This window comes from Falco naumanni, chromosome 15, assembly GCF_017639655.2.
Source record: "Falco naumanni isolate bFalNau1 chromosome 15, bFalNau1.pat, whole genome shotgun sequence".
Taxonomy (NCBI): Eukaryota; Metazoa; Chordata; class Aves; order Falconiformes; family Falconidae; genus Falco; species Falco naumanni.
The window spans coordinates 21,819,442-21,844,949 of NC_054068.1; the positions used below are offsets into that span (position 1 = coordinate 21,819,442).

Genomic DNA, 25,508 nt, shown 5'->3' on the forward strand with positions numbered 1-25,508 from the left:
TCTTGGCAGACCGCCTCTGGAGCAGGAACAGAGGTCTTTGCGTTTGATCGCTGTTTATTTTGCAAATCTCCCCGGTTTTCATGTTCCTGGCTGCCTTCTAGAAAGTGCTCCCAGGTGGAGATTAATGGGAAGGAAATGGGGCTTTCCAGCTAGCCTGCCTTGAGAAACAGCAGAGGTGCTGGTGCTGTGGAGCCTTCCAGTCGATGCAGGCTGATGTGGTGGTGTGGGCACACAGGAGCGCTTTCCTCTGAATTCCCTCCCATCCCATACTGGCATCCTCACGTGATACATGGTGGGGGAGCAGGTCTGCAAGGAAAGGCACTGCCTGAGCCAACTTTCTAACAGGTGATGGGGAAAAAAATAATATCCAATTAACACACTCATTCTGTGCAATTAAACCACTTCTTTTGACTACAGCAAATGCTCAGAGCAGCAGCCCCAAGCAGCCCAAAACCCGTCTAAATCTGGTTGTCTGCAGAGGGAGGAAAGCCCACCTGTCTGCCAGTGCTACTAAATCGGTTGTGTCAGCAATTTTCTGAGGACCAATGGTGCTCAGGAGGGTATGGACCTTAATCGGCTCTCATTTTCTTAATGCACTGGCAGATGGGAGTGGAGAGGACGTTGCTTTCTCCATCTCCAGTCACAGACGGGGCAGAGCCACCAGAGGTTTGCACGGGCTGAGAAATTCGTTGGCAAGGGCGACACTGGGGGTGTGGAGCCATCCTCTGCCTTTGCTTGCTGGGGAGACTGGCAGTGAGTGGAGTGTCCCTGGGGAGTCCTGCCACCCTGGCTCTGCATCAGCCGCTGAGACCTTACTGGCACCAGGCACTGTTACAGACCCTCTTTACAAAAACATTTTCTGGCCCTTAACAGGGGAAGAGGAGAACTGCTGGGTGGGGGGGCTTCACTCGAGGATCAACGATTGGGGTGGAGTTGACAAAGCCCTTGACAAAAAGGGCTTGATTTTTCACTGCCGGTGTGCCAGCCACATGGCACCGTGCGTGGAAAAGCACAGTGAAGCCTTCCACCCCAGCGGGCCGCTGCCAGCATCTGCTACACCAGCACAGCCACTTGCACCCAGGGCCCTAGGGAGGCTGGCGGCAGAGGTCTGCTGTGTCCAGAGCCCGGCAGCCCCTCCTGGTCTCTGCTGGACCATGCACGCCCTGTGTGCTCTGGTGGGACTGTCGGTGCGGGGCTGGAGCAAGGCGAGCCGCAACAGGAGCGAGCTGCAGGCTGCGGCGAGCATCCCTGCCCGCGGTGAGGAGGGTGAGCACCACGGCCTCGGAGAGCGTTTCTGCCAGCCGGTGGGTGCCCTGCAGAGACTGGCCCCTGGAGGAAGATGCTTCCAAGAAATTGGACCAAGGCTGGCCTGGACAGGCCCACAGGTACGAGCGGTGGGGCGGTGGGTGAGCAGGGCAGAGTCTGAGTCAAAAGCAAAGGCTGGGGATGAAAATGCCTCTGGATTGACGTCGTTTTCATGAAATGTGCCCGGACGTTTGCACACAGGCTCTCTATTTCTTCTGCAGCTGTTTCCCAAGGAGTTAATTAAGCAGCACTTTTTTTTCTGGTGGGCTGAAGATGAAGATAGCTGAATAGAGACATCTGAGCCCTGGAGAGCCCCAGTGCCACTTCGGCTGGCATGCTGAGTGCCCCAACCATGCCTCAGTCCCACCTTGTGTACCATTTCTTTTTCCAGCTCACCCTTATTTTTTTCACTCAACACCTCTCTAGGATCCCCAAATAGACCTGAAAGCCCAGGAAGGTTTGCATGAAAAAAGTGGCAAGCTGGCAGTTATTCCATGTCAATCTGCATAAACCCTCCTCCCTCTTCCTCCTGCCTGTGCTGCCAGATTTTCCTTAATGTCTCCTTGTTTTTCCAGTTGTGAGTGATTGCTCAAGGAATCTCCTGGCAGAGAGGACTTGGGTTCACCCTCACATCCCGCTCATCTCTAAGGCATATGCATGGAAATAGGGGTGTGGGTCTGCTCCTCTTCATAAAGGCAAATTAAATCTGCTCACGCAGTGCCAGGCGCAGGCAGCAGAGCTGAAGTGTGTGGCTGTTTAATATTCATTGGGCATAGATGTAGAAGTTTTCTTTTCTAAAATAGCTTTGCACAGCGCTGTGCTGCTCTGTTTTCCCTAAACCTTAGTGGGAGGCTGGAATTTCACATTTCCTTTGATTGTCTCCCCAACTTCCACTGGCTTAGCTGTGAAGCAGAAGAGCCTCACTGGGTATAAAACCTGCTTTGAGGACAGACCCTGGCACTTCATTTGAAGTTTTCAATTCTGTAGTCTGCTGCAACAGAAAGATGCCTTTGAAGCACCAGCACGGGAACAAGAAATTTTGCTTCTCTTTTGAAACAGGATGAGTTTCTGTGGTAGTTGTGTATCTCTTTGTGTGTTAAGTTTTAAAGAGGAAAAAACATTTTCCTCTGAAAAATTTTGGCAGGTAGATTCATGAATCTCTTTGGCAATTCTTCCTATTAATTGAGCGCAGTTTTCTTCACCATCTCAATTGCACGTTAGAAGAAAAATGTGAGAATTTGGTCCCAGTTAGTTCCACAATGATTAAATCGTCATGAAATACCTTTCAGTAAGTTCAATTAGAAAGACCTCAGCCTTTTTCCTTGTTAAGTGGGAAGCTGTGATAGTATGGGGTGGGCTGGCATGCTCCAGCTCAGGGAAGATAACAGCAGGGAAGAGATCGCCCAGCAATGCATGGAGGCAGTGGGAGCATCCCTGCGGTGCCAGGGAAGTGGGTGGCTTGCATGTAAACAGGGGCCTGGGCACGGCTGAGCCAGCACATCCCCAGGCTGTGGCCAAGGGGCTCTGCTGATGCCCACCCGGGAGCTGGCAGTCACCGCTGCCACCGGGCTCCGAGCTGCATCACCAGTGCGGACATAGGGACATCCACTGCATACAACAGGTGTCAATAATGCATGGGAGGGTAATGTTTCTGTCCCGCTGGAGGACTTCTGGTGTCAGAGCTGCAGAGCGGTGGCAGTACAGCATCCTGCACATCCTGGCCCTGAGACTTCACAGACAAGTGGAGTGGCTGGACCATGCCTGCTGAACATCCCTAGGGCACATTCAAATGTGTGGGTGACACGGAGTGCACAGAGAGCAGGGCTGTGGCCCTGCCGGGCTGGACTCACAGTGGGATTCTGCAGACAGCTCGATATCAAGCAGTCAAAGCTGGTTAGCAGGGGGGCTGTTTAATTTCATAGAAGAATATCTGACCTTGTTTGCATATTCTTCTCTTTGTCGGGTGCAGCTTTTGCATTGTAGCCGGGATGCAGCTGAGCCCATCTCATGTCTCACCTGCCATCACAGTATTTTCCTTTACATGGATGCATTTACTTTATGACCACAGGAGTATTGCCCTGTAGAGGCTCTTACTGATTTACCTGTGCCCTTTTTACATGTCTGTGGATATTATTAGCAAGCCCTGCATTCCTCCATCGGCCACTCCCCACCCCAGCACAGCACGGCCACTTACATCAGCCCCAAAACTCTTTTCCCTAAATTATTCAGCATTACTGCCTCAGCTTCATTTCTTCTCCAAAGCCAAGTATACATTGGAGGGCACTAAAAATAAATGATTTTGCTGAGAACTGAACGTATTTTTTAAAGGAGATGGCTCCCATCACTTTTGCCTGTGCAGAAGAAAGCCTAACCCTATCTTTGCATACCCTGTCACCAGTGTCACCCAGTCAGGGTAAGGGGCTTGGTGGATTCACGGGGGCTTGGCCTCAAGGATAAAATGAGAGGCAGAAGTAGCAAAACTCTGAAAAAATCCCAGTAACCCACCTGCAGCTTCTGCCTTCATACATTTTTTTGTTTAAAAAAGAATTGCAGAAAACACCCGAGGTCCTGAGCATAAGGTCGCAAGGATGCCATGTAAGTGCTGGCCAGAGGACCACCAGTGGGCTCCTGCTAGACCAGGAACTCCAGGAGTTCCTGCTCAGGATGCAGCGACCTTTTCAGCACAGCCTGAAATTTGATTTGCTGGATAAAATGTCCTGGGTGGAATGCACTTGGTATCAAGCTGTCCCCTCGCTGGGTCCGCTCAAACCGGCAGGGCGATCCCCCAGCAGATGGGGCAGTTTCAGCCTTGGCCGGGCCACCTCGTACTTACTCTTAGCCTTGTTTCTAAGAAGTGCTTTATAAGCAGGAGCTCATACTGGTTAATGCCATGAAACATTAATGACTTAGCAGGTGAGCTGCAGTCCTCCAGCAGAGCCGCTCACAGCTCCCCAGCGGCTGACGTGGTGCAGGATGAGCCTGGCGGTGCTTCGCTTATGGGAAGCACCAGCATTAAAGCCAAACCCCCGCGGTACCTGAAGCCAGCTGCAGAACATGACAAAGGCAAAAGGTAGGTGAAGGGGAGACACGGAGGCTGAGGTTTTGGTTGGTGGCTCTGCAATGCGGTCTGAAGTAAGAGATTCAGAGGGGTGGAAGAGCCGCCTGTCTGATGGCTGCTACGCCTTGCAGGCACTCCCCTGACTGAGCACAGCGTACAGTTTTTCTCAGCCTGAGCGCAGCAGGCTGAAAAAGATGTTGTTTTTGTCATTTGCTTGATAGAAAGGAGATTTGCATGGGGGAGACGCAGGCAGAGCCGAGCCGCAGCGTGCAGCAGCTCCCAGCCGGCCCGGCTGGCTCCTCGGCTCCGCACCAGCTCCCTGCTGCCCTGGGCTGTTCCCTGCCACCCCAGCAGCCCCAACCTGGCCTAACCGGCTCGCGGGGCTTGGCCAGGGGGGCTGAGCCAAGCAGCTGCCGAGCCCCCCGCCACCCTCCGAAGTTGCTGCTGCGGCCAGCAGCATCCCAAGGTGTAGGATTTAGGCAGCGATCCTTGCAACGTCCCTCCCCAGCTCCAGCTCTCCACCCATCTCAACGCAACCCTATCTGAAGGATCAGAGCCTCCAGGCTGAATTAATTCAGTTGGTGAACTTTAAAATGAGTATTAAATTTCTCAGGAGCATGCTAAGACTTAATTAAAACTCCTATCTTTGCACAAAACGGCGATGTAGGAATGCAGGGGGGTTGTTCCTGCTTTGGTAAGCACTTCATGTCAGCTTGGCAAACCGTGCCTCAGCAATGCCGAGAAATCCCCTCACCTCCTCGAGGAGGAGCAAAATTAGAGTAATGAGCTGGGTTGTAATTAATTGTGCTCTGGGGACACATTCTCATGACGTCTGGTGCTTCCAATGGGGGGGAGCATCCCCATATACAAGAGTGTTCAGGTATGCTCCTGCCTGCATCCCTGGCCTAGGTTACCGGGTTGCTTGAAGGAAGGTGAGTGACAGTTAAACTTTTGGTGGGATTTGGGACATTTTTTAACTGTCTTATAGATGTAGGTTAAATATTTGCTCAGGGCAGAACAAATGCCTAACGCAAAAGGCCCTGCTCAGCGATGTGTTTTAATTGCTGGAGCTTCCCTTCAATCCAAGTAAAAGGCAAATTAACCTCTCTTTTTAACAAAAAAGTCTGGGCTAAAAGCAAAGAGCTAAAAATGTGCTGGGGTCACCGTCCCTTGGCAGCGTGCCCCACGGCAGGCCAGTGCCACTGTTGCTGTTCGTGGAGGGCAGTGTCTGAACACTGATGGTCGTCGATATATCGAGCCTTCCCGCTACCTGCCGGGTGCTCGCAGGACCTGCGAGCTGTGGCAGTGAGACCTGCCAGTTGCTGCCTTTTCACTGCCTGCCTGCAAAGTGGCGTTTCTAAAAATACCTCCAGCGATGTCGTCAGCTAGTGCTTGCTCAGGTCTCAGAGACGTGACATCTGAGAAAAGGACTGGAGCATCACTGGGGGAGCAGGCTGAGATTATCCCAGCCGGCGCAGATGAATCCCTCCAGAGAGGGGCAGGCGAGCAGGGCACCCGCTGCCTGCACAGGCTCCCATGCTGCCCCCGGCCCACCCGGCAGCAAGCAGGCATCCCCTGGGGGTTACGGCACAAATAGCGTTGTGGCCAAGGGAAAAGAAGCTGGTACTTGGCCACCAGCATGGATCCAACCCTAAATAACCCCACTTCCAAATCTCTGGGGATCCTGTCCCTGGTGTACTGGGGCTGGTGGAAAACTGTGCCATCCTTGCCGAAGATCAGCCCTGCAGCTCAGAGGGGTGGGGTTTTTAATACTATTTGAATATGACTGTTGGCACAGACCACTTTCTGCATCTCAGATTTTGTTCCATGCTTATTCATTAAGTTATTTTTCTAAACAGGGGAATTCACACATATGCCTAGTTAATTTAGACGTATTTGATGTAATTGATACAACTTACATGCATTGCATAATAGCAATGCCATTAAAAACTTGAAGCATTCAAAAGCCAGGAAATTACTTACCAGTTAAAGTCATTTACATAAACATTTATATTACCCTTACAGCTCGTAAATGAAGTCAGTGATGATACGGCATTACAGTTGCTATCAGAAAGTAGAAAGTAGCTTTATGTGTGTCAATATTATCACCAAACCAGAAGAAGGAGCTGCACAGTTAATAGGGTATTTATGCAAATCAGCACAACTGCTCAGGGGCTCTAGGGGTACATATATGTACTATATCCGTGGGTCTGTAGGCACCCCCGCCCCATCCATCCAAGCCAAGGTCTCTGCACTGGGAACATCAATAAAGCTCAGCTGAGGTGCAGGGGAGGCGCCGCTTTGCAGAGCCTGGGAGGTTTGCGCTGGGTGTATTTCTGCTGCGCTGGCTGCGGGGGGGAAGGCAGCCGCAGCACAGAGGTGGAGGCAGCTGCCAGGCCAGCACGGCCTTGCTCAGGGCCTGGCGGTGCCAGGGGTGTGGGGTATGGAGGTGACACTTCCCAGACCCCTTTCCCTGGGGTGAGTGGCTGGAGCAGCTTGGGTGCGTGGGTGTGTGGGTGTCTGTCCATCCATCTGTCCATGTCCCGGTGCCTTTCCATCACCCCCATCCATGGGGCTGGCTGGTGGCAGGGGATGGGGCAGTCTGTCCTGGGCAGGTCTGAGGCTACCCAAGAGGGAGATGCCAGGATGGAAGGACAAGGCCAAATCCTGCTCCAGACCTGGCCAGGAGTGAGCGAAAGGCTGCGACTGAGTGTGACGGGGTGGGAGGTTGAGGAGCCCTTGCCTGGAGGGCACACAGCCCACTGGTGGGCACAGCCTTCCCCTTCCCAGCCCCGCAGGGCCGGCACCAAACCCGTGTCCCCCCGAACCCAGGCAGGACCTGCACACCCCATGGGTCGGCCCCACAGCAGGCACGCAGACGTGAGCCATAGGCACGGGGCACCCGCCACCACGGAAGCCAAGTGAAGTTTTGTTGTGGGAAATATCCGGTACTGCCAGTTAATTACCATGAGCAAGTCATGAGTAACTTGTGTCACCCAAACCAGCCATTAACATAATGATTGTATGTGCAATACAGACAGGTAGATACAAATCACACCCTAAAAATGTGTATAAATTATATTTAAAGCAGAATTTTTTATTGCCTTTCTGACACCAGGGCCTTTGGAGAGGTCTCGGGGCACGTTGTGCTGTTTTCTTCACGCCTGTGGGTTAGAAACAGGTTGTTTTCCCGGTGAAATCGGTGTCCCTGGGCCCCGGCGAGCCTGGGTGCCGGCTGGCATCTGTGCCAGTGGATGCACCGGTGTTTGGGAGCGGTGGGGACGCGGCGGGAGGCGAGGGCACAGCTTGTCACCTCCAGTCCTTAGCGTGTGGGTCATCAGCACTACGATCACCTGCTTGGTGGTGCAGGTGGCTCTGTCCCTATTGTCCCCCAGGGAAGAATGCTGAGCTGAGCCGGGGTTTGGTGTCGGAGGAGAGGGGCAGGAGCACCCCAATGAGCTGTGTGCCAGGAGGGGTGCGTGGGCAGGATGGGGGGTACACCGGGGCTCCCCGGAGAGCACCTGGGTTGGGCTGAAAAAGGCCGGGGACACACCAGGGGTACCAGGGACACACCGGGAGCCCCCCGGGGCTCTGTCAAGGGGTGCTCGGGGAGGACCGGGGGCCCCGAGGGTCGGGGAAGGGCCGAGGGGCCGCCGGGGGCACAGGGGGCTCCCCCCAGCTCCCCAGGGCTCCGGCGACAGGGGCTGGGGACGCGCCGGGGGCTCCCCCGGGCCCGAACGGGCCGTGCGCCCCGCAACCCCCCGCCCGCCGGAGCCGGCACCGCCCGGGGCAGGGCGGGGGGGCAGCCCCGCCTCCGCCGCCCGTCGGGGGGTTCCGAGAGTTTCCATAGCAACGGGAGCGGGGCGGAGCTCGGCGTTTCCGTTACCGAAGTGCCCGGGAGGGCGGGGACGGGGCTGGCGCCGGCTGTCCCTCCGCTGCCGCCGTCCCGAGCCCGGTGAGTGGCCCCGGGGAGCCGGCACCAGCACCGCCGGGAGGGGGGCGAGCCGCGCCGCGCCGCGCCGGGGCTCCCTTTGTCTGTAGGGGGCTGGGGGCGCCCGGCACGGAGCACCTGGGGCGGCGGCGAGAGCACGGCTCCCCGTTAGCCTGCAGTGGGCGGCGCCGCTGGGGTGGCACCGGCACCGGCGGGGCGCGGGGCGGGGCGTTGCTGGGCCTCTGCGTACCGACCGGCACCGGCACCGGCACCGGCACCGGGGGGCGCGGGCGGGGCGGGGCGGGACTGCGCCTCCTGCGCACCGGCACCGGCACCGCCCCGCTGCGGCTCCCGCCCGCGCCACCGCGGCTGCCGGCTGGGAGAACAAGGGACCCCCGCGGCGGGCGGGGCGGCACCGGGGCTCCGCACCCCCTTACCCCGCCCAGACACCCCCGGCGCGGCGGCGGGCGAGGGGCTGCGGCCCGGGCCCGGGGCTGCCCGCCGTCGGGGAGTTCGGAAATAAATAACCCCGCTGGCGGTCAGGAGGAGCCTGGAAGGGCTTCAGGAATGAGTAAATTAATTGCAGACACGGTTTATGTCACATCCGCCGGGAGCACGGGGGAACCCGCGGCCCCGGGAGCGGGACTGGGGCAACTTTCCGCGGGATTCGGGAGCCGGGGCGGCCGGGGCTGCGGCGGGGGGTCGGGGTCGGGGCCGGGGGGCGGCCGGGCTGAGAGGCCTTTCCTTGCCCTTGTACGCAGGGGTGTCACCGCGCCCGGGACCCCTGTGCCATGATCACATCCCGCACGCCCTGGGACCTGGGATCCGAGCCCGCCGCGGGAGCCGCCTGGGAGGCGACGGCCCCGGCCCCGGACGGTGAGTACGGCGCGGCGGCTCGTCCTGCCCTGGGGCTCAGCCGGCGCTCCCGCCCCGTGCCCGCCCGGGAAGGAGAGGCCGGGAACAGGCCAGCCCGCATTTTTCACATTTCTTTCCGGATGAAGCTTGGGATTTGAGAAACAGAGCCTCGGAAGCGGGCTGGAAGCGGCAGACAGGGGGTGCGCGGAGAGGGCTGACTCCATCGCCCTCCTGGCCCTTCCGCGCGAGAACCCTGGGGACAGAGGGTAAAGTTTAGTATGTAGGAAAGCAAACGGGGCGATAGGCATGGCAGGGAAGACACAGAGCCCTCGCTTCTCTGCTCCTCCCCAGCCTCGGCTCCTTGTCTCTCCCCAGCGCAGCGGCACCGCGGGTGAGTTCAGCGGGGGCTTCTCCCTGCCGCGGGCGGGGGGTGGCTGCGCGCACCAGCCTGCAGCCCCTTGTCGGGGAACAGCCCTTCCCCCCTCCCTGCCAGGTTTTGGCAAAGGGGGAGGCTGACACACACACCCCCCCCCCCCCTTACTTGGGCTTTTTTTGCTGTTGGCTTCAGCGTCCGCCATCCCTATGGGCTGGCAGCAGCTTATCCAGGCACTGCTGCTTCCCTGGCTTTTGGGCCAGACCAGTGGAGTGCTGGGGGCACCAAAGCCCCCCGAAAACGGGGTTTCTCAGGGCTTCCTCTGCCCGTGCCAGGGTAGGGGAACTCGTCGCCTTTTATCCGGGCATTCGCCACTGCATTGGAAACGCTCAATTTTCATGGCTCGCAAAATGTTACGGCTAATTATAGGCTGAGGAGAAGTCCAGAGCAATGGACTGACTTCGTCAGGGCACATCTCCCTCCAGATGCTGCTTCACAGCCTTTGGCCCAGGTGCCTGCGGATGATTTTAGGGGAAAAAAAAACCCTGCATTAGTGGGGTTTGATTTGTGGCTTGTTGGTTTTTTCCTTGCCTGCCAGAGAAGCCATTTGGCTGCCCATGATGGTGGCAGCACTTGTAGCAGACAGGTGGGGAGGGGACACAGGGTCCCCAAGCAGTTCCCATTGGGATGTAGCCCTCGACGGCCACTTTGCCCATAGCAGAGGAGGACACAGCCACAGGGAAAAGCTCCTCGAGATGCTGTTTTCCTTCTGAGCCGCAGAGGAACTGCTGCCCTGTCTGCTTTCAGGTTTGCTGCATGACAAGTAAAGGAAATATTTGGGGGCAGCAGAGGGAGGTGACACTGGCAGGGTCTGTCTGTCTGGTTTCGGTGATGCAAGCAGACTTCGGCAGCTTTTCCGAGATAGGATCGCAGGAAGTGGAGCAGTGTGGTGAGGGGCAGGGGTGGGATGTCCCCAGTGGGGGGACCGATCTGGTCCTGCAGACTACAGACGGATGCTACACCCTAAATTCTCATTACTAGTTGTTGGCAACTAGTCTCCACCCCCTGAAGGGCTAATTTTTCTAATTAACATAATTAACATTTTTAATAAAACTTATGCACTGTCTCCACTGTGCCAGTGCAGTGGTGGCAGCAGGGAGGAGGAGGCGAGTTTGCTGAGGGAGGCCGAAGGCTGTGTCTGTCCTGGGGTCTCAGGTTGATCCAGTGACACTTTTTGCTCCGTCTCAGGCTGTGGGCAGGACACGCTTGTCACCGGGAGCAGAGTGGATGCCTCTCCCCAGGTTCCTCTGCTGTCTGCACTGGTTAACCATAAAATCCTCAGTGTGAGGTGGCCGAACACTGCAAACCCCTACAGGCTCTGCCAGCCTTTCCAGGTGAGGAGTGCTGGGCCAGCCGTGGCTCGGGTGGGGAGGGTGCTTTTGGGGTGGTGGGAAGGCTGCCCCGAACCCTGCTGGGCCATCCTTGGTCCCTCCCATCACTGCAGCCAGTTTCCATCTCAATCTGGCACTGCATGCCTCAGAGCTGCTGCCCGGGCAGGGAGGGAAGAGTATCTCCAGGAAGTCAGAAGGCATCAAAAAATGCCAGGGAACAGCTTGGAATAACATTTTCTGTGTCACTTCTGGGTCACGTAGGCAGGAGAGCTCAAGGCAGAAGGGGGATAAGAAAATGCTGTGCTGTGAGATGGTGTTTGCCCATGGGATGGCTAGTAGGAAGGCTACTGTGGCCAGGGACAGTGTTGGGACACGTGGTGTACTGGTGTTGCTGCCGCCAGTTCATTCTGGGCTTCAGGCAAATTGCCCTTCCTTAAAAAGAAGGAAAACACCTTCTTATCTCACACCAGCTTTGATGAATTCCCTCTGGCAAAACCCTCCGGGAGTCTTAAATGTAGATGCACCGCAGACACACAGCTGCTCCAGGAGGATGCTGCTGCCACCTCCTTCCAAATTACTCTCAGAAATATTTGGCATGTGCCGGGTATTCACCCCTCTGCTGGGGTGAGACGGGTTTCCCCAGCATCAGTGGCCTGCGGGGTGAGGCCATGGGCTTTGAGATAAGATACAGATAAGAAAAGGCACTTCTGAGTGGGGCAGGGAGCGATTCTGCGAGTTGGCCGGTTGGCAGCTTGGCTTTCTAAAAGCATCCATGCTGTAGTGCTTTTAAAAATGGGGATTAATGCCCCACCCCACCCCCCCTCGATTTCCCACCCTCTGCAAGCAAGTGATAGATATGACAGGTAAAGAAATTTGGGACCTTCTCTGTATTCCTTTGCCTCCTTCTAGCTTCTTTTCCGGTTGTTTTGGAGCTGTGCTCCATCCCACAGAGCATGGCATTACTTGAGTGTTCAATATCACATTCGATCCTGCCTGGAAGACAGGGTCCGTTTTGTGGTTGTTTTTTTTTTAAAATGCCATAAAAAGAAAAATAGGTAATATTCAGTATAACTGTGTGACCACGCTGAGGGAAGGAGTTGTTCATGGAGAGAACGAAAAGCAACATAGTGAGTTCATCGTGGCAGCTTCCCAACCCTGAAATCCCTCGGAGGGAGCGTTTCTCCAGGTCCCGCTGTGCTGTCCTCTGCAACCTCCTCCCTGCTTGCTCCTCCCGGCCAGCCCGGTGAAACGCTGGCTGCCGACACCGTGACCATCACAATGTGCATGGTTGCTGCATCTCAGCTCTCCATCCTGTTTCTTCTCACGGACACAGGTCCTGCGGGAGAGCGGGGGCAGGCGGTGGGAGGAGAGCGGGCGCCGGGCCCTGGTACCAGCCACGGAGGAGCCGCCAGCAGCCCCCTGTGAGCTGGCAGCTGCCACGCCGGTGCAGGCAGCCTCTGCCATGAACCTGGAGAAAGCAGGTAAGGGGGAAACTGGGATATGGCAGCAGGATGGGATGGGCACCCGGTACCTGCCAGTGGGTACTGGGGGGACCTCTCCTCTTTCAGGGTGAACATAGACATGCGGCTGCGCTCACCACGGGGGGATCGGGTCTCGGTAGAAAACAAACACCAGCCAGCTGTCGGGTGACACCAGGCAACTGATAATTTATTTAACTGGGTGAACAGAGCAGGTGAGCGCCAGGAAACCCACTGCTCTTTCCTCCCTTCTAAGGAAAATGTAATGTTTGTGGAAATGCTCGCAGTGTGCATGGCTGCACCAGGGCGGGTGAATCCCTGTAGTTCCCCGTCTTTCTCCATTGGGACTGAATTGTGCAGGCTTGTCAGGGCGCATTTCGGGAGCTGCTCCTGGCGTGGTCCCTGGCTGCATGCCCGAGCATCTGCCAGTAGGGATGCAGGAAGAAGGACATGTGTGGCAATGGCAATGGGGCAGACCTGTGGAAAGGGATTGCTTTACAAATGGGTTTCAAAGCATTTTGGAAGCCAGGAGGGTCAGCATGCCGTGCCTGCTGCGCTCAGACCCATGTTGCCACCAGCATGCGTCTGTCTGGCAGAGATGTAATGCATGTCCTGCCAGCATCTCCTCTCCCCGAGGATGCCCTTGCAGGAGAAAGGTGTTGGAGCAAGGAGGAGCATGTTATTTGTGCAGGATCACCCCTGCCTGGCAGTGTGACTGGCAGCCGGTGTTGTGGCTTTGAACTTGGCTCTGCCTTCAGTCCCAGCCAGGGTTAGCGTGGATGATGTGTGCAGATAGGTGATGCGTCCGCAGGAGTCCTGGGGCCTCCTGTAATCTTGTCTTATCCCTGCATGCTCCCCAAGGGGCAAGAGCTGGCATTCCTGTTAACTTAAGAAGTTTTGGGGTCGGTTTTGTTTGGCGTGGGTTTAAAGAGAACTTCACAGTCTCCTGCCTGAGCTTTTGTCGTGGAAAGGAAGAAAAGCTGGCACCTGTTATGCTCTTTCAGGGTGTCCAGCCCAAGACACGAGGACAGAATCCAGTGATCACTTCTGCAGGTGTCGCTGGTTAAGTCCCAGGGCATGCAGTCGACAGCAGAGCTGTGGTTTGGTCCCAGAGTTGCATTTTTTACCCATTCTGCTGGCTTTTAAACTCCCTTTAAAGGTAGAAGGTCTGATTCACAGACACAAAAAGTCTTGTTTCTTGTATTCAGGATGTTTCCCATAAGGCGGGCAGCACCTGCCCGCAGGCAGTGAAGCAATTCCCAGCATCGCCTTCTGCCTTTAAAACCTCAGGTTTCTGGTGGCAGCGGATGAAATCCATGGCAGGCAGGGAAGGGCGCCAGGCAGCCGGGATCCTGGCCACCAGCTTGCCCGCCACAGTGCCTCATCCCCACATTGGGAATGAGTCAGGCCAGCTCATTTCTTCTTGGGAACTACCAAATCACGTAGGGATTCATTTGGTAGGCTCTGATGTACGGCCAGGTTGGCTTCTGTCAGCACCGGTGGCTCTATTAACATGCAGAAAACAATGTTTAATACTAGGAAGGTTAGGAAGCCAAATGCACAAGGATTAGGCAATACAGCCATTCAGGGTACCTGTATATTTTTAATTTGGCTTCCATTATATTTGTGTGTAATAACGCAGTCTTTAATAACACGATCACATACTGGTTTTCCACCGGCACCTGCTCATTCAGAAAAAAGGATGCCGGGATGAATCAGAGCGCCGTGGTGAAGGCAGTTGTTATCTGAGTGAGGCAGCAGCATCTCAGCGTGTGATGGGGCTGGGTCACAGCACGGTGCGTGGGCAGGCACTCTGTGTTACGGCCTGGGATGCTCTGCTGGCATTGGCAGGTCCCTTTGGCTCCCCCCCCTCGGCCAAATCCGGCAAGACCCCACCCGTTCGCCTGACTGACCTTGGTCGTGGTCAGCACCGTGGCACTTGGGATGTATCTCCTGACATGTCACTGCTCTCCACGGGACTTCTGTGAGTCAGACTTCCCGCAGCCCCATCTCCGCCACAGCCCCTGGGACTCATCCTGTAGCTGGCATCCTGTTCCCTGGCGAGGTGGCCGGATCCTGACTGGCTCAGTCTTTGCTCCCACTGCAGGAGGGAGGCTCTGTGGTGGAAAACGTGCCAGCCTGCCAGCAGCCCGGCCCTTCCCAATGATCCAGAAGGTGATGGCCTCCATGGCACATCTGCAGGAGGAGAAGCTGCAGCTGCAGGAGGAGCTGCTGCGGCTGCAGGAGAAGCTCACTGCCCGGGAGAGCGACGAGCTATCCCGCTCTCTCCAGCTGCAGGGCCAGGTATGGTGGGGACAGGGGGGCACACTGGGGTCTCCAGCTTCAGGCTATGGCTTGGCCAAAGTGCCATGGCTTGCAGTTAGTGAGGGCCATGCTTGAAAGGAGCACAGGACCTCCATCATGGAGCATCTTCTTGGCTCAGGTGCGTCGGTATGGTCTGGGAGCCGGGTGCTCCTGAGCGCTGCGGCTGTCCTACTGGCTGAGGCTGCATCTCCCTCGGGGTGCTCACAGCCCTCTGACTGACGTTATAACGCTGGCAAGGGCGCGTGGCTCCTTGGACGTGGTGTGGCTGGAAGGGCTTTGGGCATCGGGGTTGCAGCCCTGCAGCAATTGTCCATCCTCCCAGCACAGGACCGCCACTGCAGGATAAGCTTGTTAGACCAACCCAGCGGATTAATTTTAGTGGCTTTTGAGAGTCAGCAGGAGGTAGAAAGTTGAACATGAAGGCACAGAGTTGTCTGCCAAAGGGGAGAGTGTTTTGGCTGCTGTGACCAGACCCCCCCCTCCCCAGAAACTATCTACTGTGCTGGTGTGGCCGCATTCTCAGTGTGAGGACCTGGGTCGTCCCAGGGAGATTGAAATTCTGGCTGCTTATAAAGGCATTTGCATGTGGCTGTTGTGGAAGCTGTTACAGTCAGGTTCTGCTTGTTCCACGGGTGTCAAAAAGGCGGACGTAATTGTCCTGCGTTTGGTTGGCATACTCTGCATGACACAAGCGTGAGCGCCAGCAGGATCCAGCCCTGCGCTGGCCAGTTCGGCAGCAAGTGCAGCCGACGCCGGCCAGAGGGAAGTGCTGACCCGAACCCCCAAAGCTCGGGGATGGCTGGGCCACGGCTTGAGCCAGATCCGGCTGCCAAGGAGTCCCTGTCGCCTCCAGAGATCCGGATGCAGCTGGAGATGCCCGAGCAGGTAGGGGATGGAGGTGCATCAGCATTTTCAGGTGCCACTGGCACGGGGAGCGGTGGGCAGGCTCCGGCGTGCACGTTTGCTGGCTGGGGTGGCGGATTCCCTGCAACGAGCCACGGCTCTGTCTTCTCGGTCCCTCCCCTCTTTTAAAAAATACTTGGAAAAAATACCTTAATCATGTACCTTCCTGAACGGGATTTTTCCACTTCAGCGCGAGGCTGGTGTGCTCAGCTGCTGTAGCAGAGGAGACTTGCTGTGGAGGGAGGGAGGCAGGTTCTGACACCGGCAGGTACCAGTCGCTCGCCGCAGCTCGTAGCCACAAGCGCGCCGAGCTGGCCCGCAGAGCCCCGGCCGTGCCCTGCCGAGCGCCCGGGCTGCACAGTGGGGGCTGCACAGTGGGGGCTGCCCACCGCACTGCCATCTCTGCAAGGGCATGGCTTAATGACTTATTAATTACAGCACTGTCAGCACATCTGCATTTGTTATTAATCAGCAGTTCCTAAATTATCATCCACGGAGGCCCAGGTGCTTAGAAAAAGCTGGTTATTGGGATGGGGCAATAGCCTGCTGCATCCCAGCAAGAGGCTTGGCGCTGGGGCGGCTTTCTGGTGCGGGGAAACCAGGAGCCAGGCTGGGATCTGGGGGATGAGGGTGAAGCACGTGGCCAGGTCTGGCTTTCCCTGGGGTGGGTTTTGGGGAGGTGGTGGTGCTCACCCAGCGGCTGTGGGGTTTGGGGCACCGGGCCAAGGGACAGAGCAGCCAGGCAAACCGTGTAAAAACAGCCCAGGAGGCTGCTGGCTTTGCCAGTCACTGCTGCATTCGTTTGAATAGCTGCATATTTTCCAGGGAGACTTGCTAGCCCCTGCACAAAAATTTGAGGATTTCTGAAATTCACCTGGCTTTGGACAAGGGCAACCTAGTCCCCGTGGGATGGGCAGGTGCCCAAACAGGGGTGGCTGGGGAGCATCCTCCTGTCGGACTCAGACATGCAGTCTACTCGAAGGGCTCCTGCTCCCTCTTTCTCCCAAGATGACTTTCCTAGAAAGAAAAATAAAGAAGGTGAAGTGAAGCTGTGTTGCAAGGGCAGGACAAGGCACTTCTGGTTCTTTAAACAAAATTACAGATGGGTTTGGGTTTTTTTCCTTCTCCAAATACAATGCTTTTTTTTTTTTTTTTTAATAATGATCTCTGCTAATGCTCAACATGGACAAATTATACCCGTGGTCGAACAAGGTCGAAGCAAGGCTTTCATTAGTGCTCGTTTTAATCAGCTCATGTGAATCAGGCGCTCAGAGCAAGGTGGAAAATTAAGGCATAACAAAGGCGTGAGCCAGACTGGATGTTGGTGGCCTGGGTGGCACCGTGGGGTCTCCTCCAAAAGCTGCTGAGATGCCTCCTCGTTAACCTTGCCTGTGTTGACAGGTTGAAAGTCTGAAGGCGAAGCTCCTGGAGCAGGCGCAGGAGATCAGCCGGCTGCGCTCGGAGCTGGTGAGCTGCTGCTGGGCTTGGGCTGAGCCAGCCCTGCCCGGGGGGACGCTGGGGCTGAGGGACCCTCAGGAGGGAGGGGGCTCACAGGGGGGGCACCCTAGGGTGCTGCAGCCTGGGGCAGCCCTGCTGCTGTGGACAGGGGCCAGCAGGCAGAAGCTTGTTGATGCAGCGGGCTGGGGGGTCCCCGGTGTGGCAGGCGGGGGCTCCCTGTAAGGTGGGCTGGGGACTCGCTGGGGCGCAGCAGGCCGGGGGGCCCTGGGGTGCCTCAGGCTTCCACCCCCTGCCATGGCAGGGCGGCACGGATGCGGAGAAGCATCGTGACCTGCTGGCGGCTGAGAACGAGCGCTTGCGGCAGGACATGAAAGCGTGCGAGGGGGAGCTGCGGGAGCTGCGGCGGCAGCAGCAGGCGCCGTGCCGGGATTGTGCCCATCTCCAGGTGAGTCGCTGGTGGTGGCGGCGGCGGTGGCAGCAGGGTAGCTAGCAGGCACCCATGGGTGACATCTCCTTGACTTTGCTGTTTGGGGGCCAGGAGAACGCTGAGCTGCAGGAGCGGCTGTCCCAGCTGCAGCGGGAGGCAGAGGAGACGCGGGCCAAGCTGGCGGAGCTGGATCTGGAGGTGCAGCAGAAGACGAACCGCTTGGCCGAGGTGGAGCTGCGGCTCAAGGACTCCCTGGCTGAGAGAGCTGAGGAGGAGGAACGGCTCAGCCGGCGGCTGCGGGACAGCCAGGAGACCATCGCCAGCCTCAAGTCCCAGCCCCAGCAGATAAAGGTGAGCATCATGGGGCTTTCTATCTCTTCTGGCTGGGCAAGGGGAGCTGGGCTGGGCTGGTGCAAGTGCTACCCATCCCTCTGCTCTGAGCGCTTCGGCACAGCACTGTGATTTTGTAAATTGTCGCCCCTCGGGCAGCACCAGCTCTGTCCTGGGCCCCTTGGGTGCTGCTTCCCCAGTATACTCCATCTCCGGGTGGTTCTCCTCCCAGTACATCATCAAGACAGTGGAGGTGGAGTCAGCCAAAGCAAAGCAAGCCCTGTGTGAGAGCCAGTCCCGAAACCAGTACCTGCAGGAGCAGGTGGGGATGCAGAGGCAAGTGCTGAAGGAGATGGAGCAGCAGCTGCAGAGTTCCCAAAAGATGGTGGCTCAGCTCCGAGCTCAGGTCCGAGCACAACAGGTGTAAATCAGAAATTGCCCTGCCTGGCTGCATCACGGTTCCTGCCTGCATGGTGCTCGCCGTGTGGCGCAGTGCGGCAGCCGGTGGTCACTGACTCGGAGTTTACACCGCCCTTGTGCCTCTCCCAGATCGTGATGTATGAGGCTGAGCTGGAGCAAGCCCACGGGCAGATGCTGGAGGAGATGCAGGCAATGGAGGAGGAGAAGAACCGTGCCATCGAAGAGGCATTTTCCCGTGCCCAAGTGGAGATGAAGGCAGTGCACGAAAACCTGGCAGGTGAGGAGAGTGCAGGGGCCTCACAGGGTCACCTGGCTGGTACCGGGGTGTTGTGCCACCTGCGTCTCACCCTGCCTCGTGCCTGCAGGCGTCCGGACCAACCTACTGACACTGCAGCCAGCGCTGCGCACCCTCACCCATGACTACAACAGCCTGAAGCGTCAGGTCCGCGACTTCCCCCTGCTCCTTCAGGAGACCCTGCGGAACGCCAGGGCTGAGGTTAGCTCCCCTGTGACCACCACGCCGGCTCCCCTCCATGGAGGGTGGAGGTGCTGGGGGGGTCACTGAGCCGTTGGTCTCCATCCCCCACAAGATTGGCCAGGCCATCGAGGAGGTGCACAGCACCAACCGGGAGCTGCTGCGCAAGTACCGTCGGGAGCTGCAGCTCCGCAAGAAGTGTCACAACGAGCTGGTGCGGCTGAAAGGTGTGCGGCAGGGGCAGCGGGTCCTGTCGTGGGAGTGTGTGTCCCTGAAGGGGGGCAAAAGGGACAGGGGAGCATCGCCCCACTGCACCCCAGCACCATGGCTTGGGTGCTCCGTGTCCCTGTAAGATGGCTGGGCTGGTGGTGGAATGCTTTGGTCAGCAGTGGGCTGCAGCATTCAGCCCACCCGGCATTTGATGGTGACCGGGGGCAGCAGCAGGATGCGCTGGGGCTGACACCATCTCTGCACCCCCCTGCCCCAAGGAAACATCCGTGTTTTTGGGCGAGTCCGCCCCATCATGAAGGAGGATGGCGAGGGTCCAGAGGCGGCCAACGCGGTGACCTTTGATGCTGATGATGATGCTGTCCTGCATCTCCTGCACAAGGGGAAGCAGGTGTCCTTTGAGCTGGATAAGGTCTTCCCCCCACAAGCATCCCAGGAGGAGGTGGGTGCTGCCATCCACACTGTTGGCGTGAGGGGGGACGCAGCCACCTTCTCTGAAACAATCTGGTCCCTCCCAGGTGTTTCAGGAGGTTCAAGCCCTGGTCACCTCCTGCATCGATGGCTACAATGTCTGCATCTTTGCCTATGGGCAGACGGGGGCAGGGAAAACCTACACAATGGAGGTGATTTTGCCTTTCCTTCCCTCTTTTTCCTCAGCTTCCCATCCCACGGTGCCCAGTCTTGGCATCCTCCCCTAACCAGGCTGGGGGCCAGCTCGGCCCCAGTGTGCGCCAGTGATGCTCACTGCTGCTGCCCAGGGGCTTATGCAGCTCTCCCCCCAAAGCTTTGCTCCTGCTCAGAAAAAAATGCAGGAGGGTGTTCTCCTCCCATTTCTCACCTCAATCCATCAGGGAACGGCAGCAAACCCAGGAATCAACCAGCGGGCCCTGCAGCTCCTGTTCTCCGAGGTACGGGGCAAGGCGGCCGACTGGGACTATGCCATCAGTGTCAGCGCTGCCGAGATTTACAATGAGGCACTCAGGTATTGGGCGGGGGGGAAGCTTCCTGGTGGGGTGAGCAGAGCTGCTGGGCTGCTGGCATCAGTGGGCATCACCCCACACTGTTCTCCCCATCCCACCAGCCCTGCCTTGCCCACACAGCTTGCTCGCAGGGCACTGGGTACTGGATTTGGTGATGCAAGGGTTTATTTTGAAGGTTTTTTGGTGCACACCACCCTTTCAAAGCACTCTTCCTCAAGCTCCATTACTTATGCAGACTCCCAGCCCTGCCATCGCTCCTGCTCCCCCAGCTCTGATGCAGCGGCTGGGGCATCTTCCTCTCCACCGCAACTGCCCCTGCCCCACCGAGACATTATATTTAGAAATTACTAACTGGGAGCTGGGAGCATGAGAAATGTTTTCCTCCCCTGCCCAGCCACGGGCAGGAGGGGCTGGGAGGAGGCTGGGAGTGCATCCATGTGGATAACGGGGACCAGGAACGGCAGTAAAGAACAGGGGTGAGATCATGGGCTGGGCTGGGTGGGAGCAGGCACCTGGGCAGCCAGTGAACCCGGGTCTACAAATACACTACGCAGCATCCCCGGGAGGAGACGGCTGCACTGGCAGTGCTGGCACGCAGCCCTGAGCCGCGGCAGGGGTGCCGTGCGTGTCCCCCCCATGGGGCAGGGATGGTAGTGGGTACTCCTCTTCCCACCTCTTCCCAGGGACCTGCTGGGAAAGGAGCCGCAGGAGAAGCTGGAGATCAAGCTGTGCCCCGATGGCAGTGGGCAGCTCTACGTGCCCGGGCTGACCGAGTTCAGGGTGCAGAGCGTGGAGGACATCAACAAGGTGCAGGGAGATGGGGGCAGCGGGAGCAGGAGGGTGGTGGGGATGAACTGGGGGGGGGTGTGCCTCTGCTGCATGACCCCCGGGTTCAGGAATGTCTGAAGCATTGGGGAGCGATAGAGACCAAAATAGGTCTCTGGGTGCGATGTGACGGTCACTGTCCCCTGGGGTGGGCCATAGGGGGTTAAAAATAAAAACGTGGGCCCCAGGCAGCTCCCGGGGGGGGGGGGGGGGGGGGGGGCGGGATTAGCAGGATGCTGGCTGTCACCACAGTGCCCTGCCTGTCACCCTCTGCCTTCAGCGTGTCTCCCTGGCTGAGACCTGACTGCAGTCATTGCCCCAATGGACCAGGCACTTTGTGCAGGGCTGTTGCTCGAGTTACATCCCTGAGCACTGCTGGGTCGCAGGGGCTTTGTGGTGGGTTTGGGGCAGGCTGGCCTCACCCCCCACCTCCCTGGGCTCCCCCAGGTCTTCGAGTTTGGCCACGTTAATCGGGCAACGGAGTGCACCAACCTGAACGAGCACAGCTCCCGCTCCCACGCCCTGCTCATCGTCACCGTCCGTGGCCTCGACCGCAGCACAGGGCTCCGTACCACAGGTGGGTGCCATGCAGCAAGCCCCTCACCGGGGTGTCTGGGCCACGGCCTGCCCAGGGGTGTGCGGGGCTGGGCGCTGATGCCAGCTGGGGGGGTTTGGCTGTGTGCCCCTAGGGAAGCTGAACCTGGTGGACCTGGCAGGGTCGGAGCGGGTTGGGCGGTCGGGCGCAGAAGGCAGCCGGCTCCGTGAGGCACAGCACATCAACAAGTCCCTCTCGGCCTTGGGTGACGTCATCTACGCCCTGCGCTCCCGGCAGGGCCACGTGCCCTTCCGCAACTCCAAGCTGACCTACCTGCTGCAGGACTCACTCAGCGGTGACAGCAAGACTCTGATGATGGTGCAGGTAGAGCCTGGGCACCTGGGGCCTGCTGGCACCCCTGTGTCTGGTCAGCATGCTTTTTGGAATGGGTTTGGTCCCTGCAGGAGGGATGCTGGAGGAAGGAGCTGGGCTGGGGCCAGGGGACTGGGCTTGCCCATGGGGACACCCCTCCGGTCTGTAACCATGGTGCCAGGGGCAGCTCTGTCACTGTCTCTTCACCCTCAGACAAGGCTGAGGGTGTGTGTGTGAACTCGGAGGTCCGAGGCCCACAGTGCTGCCCCCCCTGCCTGCACATGGATGCCATCCCTACGGGCATGTTGGCATCTCCCCATCCCCTCTTGCCGAGAGGAATTTAGGCTCTGGCAGCTCCTCCATTCCTGTCCTGTGACTCTCCCCTTGCCCCAGCTGCCTGCACCCACACCGAGCCCCCCGGGGGTGCCTGAGCCCCTGCCACCTGCTGCAGCTTTTCCCAGCTGTCCCTTGTGCTGGGGCAGTTGGTGACAGAGGATCTGGCTGGCTGAGATGCTGGCCCAGGCACGGGTGAAGGGGGCTATCCTGGGAGCGGCAGGTTAATAATAGCATCTCGCCGGTCCAGCAGGGGAGCGTTGGCGGGGGCAGGGGAGCTGGGGGCACGCAGGCGGGTGGCAGGGTGACGTTCTGCCCGTTCCTGCCTGGCTGCAGGTCTCCCCTGCTGAGAAGAACACCAGTGAGACGCTATGCTCCCTGAAGTTTGCCGAGAGGGTTCGCTCCGTGGAGCTGGGTCCTGTCTCCCGCAAGGCTGAGCTGGCCTCCTGGCCCAGCCAGGAACAGCTGGAGGTAACTGGGGGGGCAGAGGAAGGGCACCAGTGGCCCCTTCACCTCAGGGGCTCCCCTATTTTGCCCCCGCATGTGAGCCCCAGGGCAGTTTGCTGTTGGGTGTTCCCCTGGAGCCACCTCCATTGGGGACCATCCCCTGGTGGGACACTGGCTGTCCCCAGGCAGCAGCCCCTGGCCAGTGCTGCCACTTTGGCTCTTCCAGACCCTGTCTGGCAGCAGCCCCAGGGTACCCTAGAGCAGACTTGGACGCTGCTACCCAGGCGGGCACATTCTGCCTGCGAGCCTATTCCCTGTGCCTTCCCCGGGGGACTGGCATGGGCTGACCCTGGGGCCGTGCCCCATCTCCTCCCAGGGTGACTCACCAGGGACTGCAGCAGCCCCTGGCCGGGGCCACGCATCCCCCAGCCCGGGGCAGCTCTCCGGCCGCGCCACCTCCATCCGCAGGAAGCTCCAGACCTCAGGTGGGTGGTGGGACACCATGGCCCTGCTCCGCAACCCAGGCACCCAGCCAGGGTCCCTCCAGAGGAGGAGGCTCACACTGCCAGCCTGTCCCAGCCACGTGCAGGGTGGGGGAAAACAAAAGAAGATTTGTAATCATCCCATTAACCGGTTAACTCATTAACTAATTAGCCATTGGGAGCCTGGTTAGCACTCTGGTACTTAGCCACTGCCAGTGGCTTGGGGGTGGGGGAGTAATAGCAGCAGTGCCCCTGGGCTGAAGCTCTTTCCCCTTCGATTTCAGCCTGAATTAGGGGCAGCCACGGCTGCCAGGTGAGTGCCTGCGGCCGGGAGCCGGTGGAGGGCTCTGCTTTGGCCCCGCTTCCCGGGCCGGGCGGGGGTGCTGGGCTGCGCCGCTCACGGGGATGCTCCTGGGGACGCTTGCGGTACCAGCTCAGTGCAGCACCTGCTGAAATGCCATTGGGTGGGGCTGGGGCAGCGGTGGCTGTGCCCCCTGCCTGGCGTGACCCACACGTGTCTCCCCCACCAGGGAAGCTGAGGCCGGTCCCCGTGTGACAAGTGCCAGCCCTGGCGTCAAACCCACTGCAGGACCCAGCCCCTCACGGTGCTATGGAGAGCTGGCTGCTGGAAGATGTGAAGGCTTCGGTGCCGTTCCCTCATACACCAGGACCCCAAACCAGAGGGTGACAGCACTGCCTGGACTGTATGGATGTATGGATGGACATCATGAGCAGCACGAGGCCAGGGTCTCCCAGCAGCTGGCCACGCATCTCAGAGTGGGGGAGAGCGGTGCTGGGCAGGGATCTGCCCCCTCAGACACTCAGCTCTGTGACTTTTTAGCTTTGCCGGACAGATGTTTTTAGCCAGAGTGGGGAGCTGCTGGGTGCTCCCTCTGTCTCTCCAGCTTTGTTTTTACAGGAGTAGAGGTGTCTGGCTGCAGGGGGTGCTTAGAGCCAGGTGAGCCCCGGGACATGTCTCTGCTACCCTGGCCACAGCTTCCCCCCAGACTATGTCCAGGCAGCTGCCCACTGTCCTTCAGAGCAGCACTTCCTCTATTTTAAGCCAGAAAAAAAAAATCCCAGCAGCTCCTTTCCCGGTAGGTTTGTCAAGCCCTGTTGTTGCATGAAGGCAGCCTGGTGCCCTGCATGAGCCGAGCCGCCACTCAGAGGGCGAGCGGTCACGGAGCTGCCCGCGTTACATGGCACCGGGGTGGATTTAGCGGTCTTGAATGAAGCTATTGTGAAGTTATTTACCAGTTGTCTTGTCAAGAGAGATCACAGTGTGATCAAGATGAAAGTGTTTGAAATATTTATACCCTGTTTACATGGTCTGGGAATGGAAAACGAGTGGAAAACAAACAAACAAACAAATGCAAACCTCCAGCCCAAAAGCCTGTTGGCTTTTGGGAGAGCAGCTGGCAGGGGTGTGGGAGAAGATGGCACTGCTCCTTGGACCTCTGAGGGGACACCTCCTGCTGCTGCAGATAACTGACTGGATGCACTGATGGCTCTTTCCCACCACAGCCCTCTCCTCTCGCTCTTCCACAACGTATTCTATTAAAAAAAAAAGAAAAGAGGGGGGGGAAAATAAATTTAGCCTTTTGTAAGATTAGATGTTTCTATGTATTTTAATAATTAAAAACAAAAAATCCTGTTTTGTAACAAAACTTATTTTAAATAAACTGTTAAAGCCAGTCCTGCACTGCTGTTATTTCCCTGCAGCAGGTTTAAGCCCACTCGGGGTGGATGCTCCCTCCCTCCCACTTGCACAGCATCTTCCCCACAGCTGGAAAAGCCTGTTAAGTCCCTGCTCTTGCACCTGGTCCTCTTGTAGCACAGCTCCTCACACTGCAGCTGCTGGGCTCCCTGAAATTGCAGGAGATAGAGTTGCTGAACTGCAAGCACTGCAGCATCTTGCTCCATCTTGTGCTTCTCCCAGCTCTTCTCACACCTCAGTCGGGTTCAGGCACAGGATTATTCCTGGAGAGCTCCTGGGCGAGGCAGCAAGCAGCCGCTGTGCAGGCAGGACTTACACCATGAGTTTCCTGGTGCTCGAAGGAGGCAGCATCTTCAGCCCGGGTTCTGCTGTGCTGCAATGGCATGTTGCCAGGGCACCTCGCTGCAGGAGCCACCTCCTCCAGAGCCATGGAGCAGAGGCAGGATGCTCCCCTCTGTTCCTAAAACCTGACTGTATTTGGATGAAGTATCAGCAAGGTAGGGCTTGGCTTTAGCTTTCCTGCTGGCCCCACCATGCACATCTGGACCCGTCTCCTACACCCCCAGCACCTGGCACAGGAGCTCACCGAAAACCACGCAGACACAGCACTGCTGCTAGGCCAAGATCTGCCAGGAATCAGGTGGGGAGATCTGCATCAGCCAGGGAGAAGGACAAGCCACAAATGATGACGCTGCTTTTTGGGCTGGGAACTACCCAGCAGAGTGAAACCTCCCCCAGGGTTTCAGTGAACCACCTGGCGAGTGTCGTCTCTCCAACTCGCTCACAGCATCCACTTACTCACCACAGCCTCCCAGCAGGAAGGGTGAGAACAGCCAGCTTCCCCACGGGGCACGCAGGGA

The 25,508-nt window shown here is 58.0% G+C and overlaps 1 protein-coding gene across 6 annotated transcripts; it reads left to right on the forward strand.

Annotated features, from left to right (window-relative positions):
- The first annotated feature begins 611 nt into the window (after positions 1 to 611).
- Positions 612 to 24,625, forward strand: KIFC3 (kinesin family member C3). Of its 6 annotated transcripts, XM_040615649.1 has the most exons (22): positions 1,363 to 1,385; positions 4,219 to 4,375; positions 9,056 to 9,170; positions 10,771 to 10,916; positions 12,247 to 12,394; positions 14,481 to 14,695; positions 17,021 to 17,086; positions 17,379 to 17,522; positions 17,616 to 17,855; positions 18,067 to 18,240; positions 18,384 to 18,531; positions 18,620 to 18,750; positions 18,845 to 18,956; positions 19,218 to 19,399; positions 19,476 to 19,580; positions 19,809 to 19,939; positions 20,621 to 20,744; positions 21,210 to 21,339; positions 21,452 to 21,681; positions 22,339 to 22,473; positions 22,826 to 22,934; positions 23,462 to 24,625. In XM_040615649.1, the coding sequence occupies exons 3-22, from the start codon at positions 9,086 to 9,088 to the stop codon at positions 23,485 to 23,487; spliced, it is 2,781 nt and encodes a 926-aa protein (XP_040471583.1). In that variant the 5' UTR covers positions 1,363 to 1,385; positions 4,219 to 4,375; positions 9,056 to 9,085; the 3' UTR covers positions 23,488 to 24,625. The 6 variants fall into 6 exon arrangements, with proteins under 6 accessions (XP_040471581.1, XP_040471582.1, XP_040471583.1 ...); XM_040615647.1 differs by lacking the exon at positions 4,219 to 4,375 and having other exon boundaries at positions 612 to 1,385; XM_040615648.1 differs by lacking the exon at positions 4,219 to 4,375 and having other exon boundaries at positions 612 to 1,385; positions 14,499 to 14,695.
- Positions 24,626 to 25,508: the final 883 nt, after the last annotated feature.

Bases quoted from the DNA above. Each gene is read 5' to 3' on its own strand.
- KIFC3 (XM_040615647.1), top strand. From the start codon at position 990: ATGGCACCGTGCGTGGAAAAGCACAGTGAAGCCTTCCACCCCAGCGGG. The intron at 14,696-17,020 runs GTATGGTGGGGA...CTGTGTTGACAG, and splicing joins CTCTCCAGCTGCAGGGCCAG to GTTGAAAGTCTGAAGGCGAA. The intron at 18,751-18,844 runs GTTAGCTCCCCT...ATCCCCCACAAG, and splicing joins TGCGGAACGCCAGGGCTGAG to ATTGGCCAGGCCATCGAGGA.